Source organism: Buceros rhinoceros, unplaced genomic scaffold (assembly GCF_000710305.1).
Source record: "Buceros rhinoceros silvestris isolate BGI_N320 unplaced genomic scaffold, ASM71030v1 scaffold3952, whole genome shotgun sequence".
NCBI classification, from domain to species: domain Eukaryota; kingdom Metazoa; phylum Chordata; class Aves; order Bucerotiformes; family Bucerotidae; genus Buceros; species Buceros rhinoceros.
Window position 1 is genome coordinate 12,852 of NW_010396991.1, and position 3,208 is coordinate 16,059.

The following is a 3,208-nucleotide window of genomic DNA, read 5'->3' on the forward strand; positions in this document are numbered from 1 at the left end:
TGAGCTTCCTTGGCACAGAAGAATGTTTTCTCTTGTTCATTCCATATGGCAAAGCCTTTACCAGAAAGCAACCAGAATTTAAAAAAAAAAAAAAAATTGTCCTTTGCAAGTAACAAGACTGCTCTCCCCAACTCAGGCTCCCAAAACACATTATCACATAATCTCCCCCGTGCCCCTACAAATATTTAGCAAATACAGAACTGCTGTTAAAGGTCTCCTCAGCAAGACCATCTCATACCTTCAGACCAAATCACATATACCTAACCTGTTCCTGACAGACATCTGTCTGACCTGCTCTTAAAATACCCCTGGAGTTAGCAGCTCTGCAGTCTTCTCATACAATCCACCCACCGCCTCACTACCCACTCTGTACGGGAGCTTGTTACAATGTCTAGCTCTCCCTGCCTACAGCCCGAGACTACACACGGGATCTCACCACCAGCAGGGAGAATATTCTGAAAGGAGCACAACGCTGCTGTTACAGACACCCTGTGTCGTGCTAATGGTGTCTTGTTAGTTATGGTCAAGCACAAAGTATTAAAACCAGATATTACAATTTTGTTTGCTTTGCAACCAGGTAACGATAATGTGCTTGCTTGCTTTCTTCTCAAGTTGAAAGGAGAACAAGGTTAAGTTAATAGAACTTCCACCAAAAACTGACACATCTAAAAGACAAAATGACGCTTGGTACCTTGCAAACATTTCTGTATTTCACAAGCTTGTTTCTGGCAGGGATCCTTCTGGGACATGTTCAGAGAACTAGAATGATAGAAAAATGTTACTGTAGAAACAACTTGCTTTTCAGGGGTTGGGAGGGCAAGACACTATCTTAAAGCCAAGGCTTTAGAGAGCTCCCATCTTCCCTCACTGTCACAGACAGTTCAGGAAACATCTACTGCTGTTGGCAGGTGTCTGCCAACATACACAGGAATTCTCTGTGTCTGGCTAAAGGATGACGATGTGGACAATTCAATACAGGAAATTTTATGTTGCTAGGCTTGAAGGTCTTTTTCTTTTCTCTGGTCAAAATGTGCCCTTTTGCACTTGGATGCACAGATTCCCACAATGACGCAAATTAACATGGCTGGCTAATTTTTTAACAGTTCTGTGCCTGCAGACCTTATACTAAAACATATATTTGTGTAAAAGCCCTCTCTGAGAGCTCTACAGAACAGAGCATTTCGTGTTAGTCATGTAACTGCGGCTGGAGGAGTAATTTAAGAAAAAGAACCAAACAAATGAACTTGGTTGCCTATGTTCCATAAAGAAGACAAGGAGGGCTTTTTTTTTTTTTCCCAGGAGAAAGCCTCTTCGAACACCTTTCCCCCCAAAAAAACCAAACAAACCCCAAACAAAACAGACTGGAGGACAGCTCCATCTTGTTCAAATCCCTAGAAAGTGGGATTTCAGACACTCAGTTTGACTTTCTGACACCTGACACCTGTAACTGTGATCTGTGATAAAAAGACAAGCAAAATCTGGTGGTACTAGTAGTTGGATGGGAGACCTCTACAGGAAAGCACCACTGTTACTGAAAGCAGTGGCGGGACTTCAGCTGCCTCCAAGTCACAGTTCAGCTCCTGCCCCTGCCCAGAGCTGGGGAGGTGATGCCTTTCAAATTTCTGACAATTCACTAGCCCACAGCACTTCTCAGTATCGCTCGGGCATTATTTCCAGCATCCTGGCCAAACTCCATTTGGGGCAATTACATTCTGCCTACCTAGAACTCCCCCTGATGTTTCACTTGGACACAATACTCCTCTTCACTGCCTGTCCTAATCTCTTGTGTGATGTTGCCGTGTGTTGTTTAACTGCTTCCACCTCAGAGGTGGCTGCATTTCAGTGGAGAGAGAATCATTTATTGTACAAAATATACAAGGACATCTTCCTAGAGCCACTGCTCCTGAAAGACAAAAATTCATATTAAAGAACGACTGGAAATAAACAGAATACAGTACAAAGCAGGGGTAATGTCTACACATACCAGATTAATCACCAGGCACGAGTTTAAGCAGCAGTTCTTCAACACCACCAAGCTGTAAGCGACAAGGAAAAGTTCAATATGTCTACAGTTCCTGTGGCCGAGCTAACGGACTTCAACAAAGTAACAGTCCTTTGCCGTCCCTCAAGGATCTCAAATGACTTCACAAACAGGCATGACTATGGTCTGTTGTTGCCACCATCCTTACCATGAGATGGTGCTCTATCTCCCAAACGCGAGAGTTACTATCCCTGTACTGCTCACCCTGGGACAGCTGCCACATATGAGGCAGCCGGGATGGGGGGAGCTGGCTGGGTCGCAGCGCCTCACCCAGGGGAACCTGAACTCTTTGGATCCGAGCCCTCAGCATACCTTCCTCCTGGGGGAAAGTAACAAAAAGAGCAGGCAGTTACTGGCAATACAGTAGAGGCACCTGCAACAGCAAAGCTACAATCACTGGGAAGCTCAAGGACACTTGCCTCTTCCGCAGCCACAAGCCACGTTTTGCGGTGCTCATCACAGTAAACGCCTACGCGTCGCACCCACAGTCGGACAGGAAGAGTGCCAGCGTGCCCTCCTTCTGCCATTCCCTCAGTCTCTTCAGGATGCTCCCATCAGGTGGACGGCATCGACCCGCAGGATGCATGCATGGTCTCTTTAGCTCTGAATACACTCACAGAGAAAGCTCTCAGACCTGAAAGGCACCTCTGGGTGGCATCTGATTTATTGGTTTAGATGCTACGTGCTGAAATGTCCCTAAAAGTCAGCTTGGGAAACTAAGGTGGTGCCTAAGTGAACAAAAACTTCACAACAAGTTGTACACTGGGACATATGTGCTGTGTGGCATTTGTAAGGCATTCTTGGGCAAAAGGTGCTATTGGTACAAGGTTAAACCCTGTGAATATTGGCTTTGCTTGTTTCACTAACAGTCCTATTAACAGTCTTTGTGTAAAATAGGGAAAAGAACAAGAAAAAAGTGATTTACACAGGAGTTCCGTGGCTAATGATGGTCTAAATCCCAAAAGCAAGACTGGTGACAAGAGGTGCTATTAACAAGAACGAGGATCTGGAGACAAAGCATGAGACTCCATATGCACGACTCTCCTACGCGGAACTCGCAGAGCTGTCATTGTGAAGGTCCTTCGTCTCACCTCTCAAGAGGACGGCAGCATTGTCCATTCGTACACAAGCTTCTTGTGAACAGCTCTCGTGATTTTACGTAGTTCA

At 45.4% G+C, this 3,208-nt stretch overlaps 2 protein-coding genes across 2 annotated transcripts in view; both read right to left on the reverse strand.

Moving 5' to 3' along the window:
* The window catches only part of CMC4 (C-x(9)-C motif containing 4), a 3,596-nt gene extending 2,847 nt beyond the window's left edge, over nt 1–749 (reverse strand). Inside the window, exon 1 of the mRNA XM_010146059.1 lies at nt 692–749. Coding sequence (XP_010144361.1) covers nt 692–749 — 58 coding nt within the window. The remainder of the gene's footprint in view (nt 1–691) is intronic.
* A 1,239-nt stretch (nt 750–1,988) lies between these two features.
* On the reverse strand, nt 1,989–2,568 carry MTCP1 (mature T-cell proliferation 1). Its single transcript, XM_010146060.1, has 3 exons — nt 2,461–2,568; nt 2,190–2,360; nt 1,989–2,036 (listed from the first exon to the last, which is right to left on the reverse strand). The coding sequence occupies exons 1-3, from the start codon at nt 2,566–2,568 to the stop codon at nt 1,989–1,991; spliced, it is 327 nt and encodes a 108-aa protein (XP_010144362.1).
* Between the last annotated feature and the right edge of the window lie 640 nt (nt 2,569–3,208).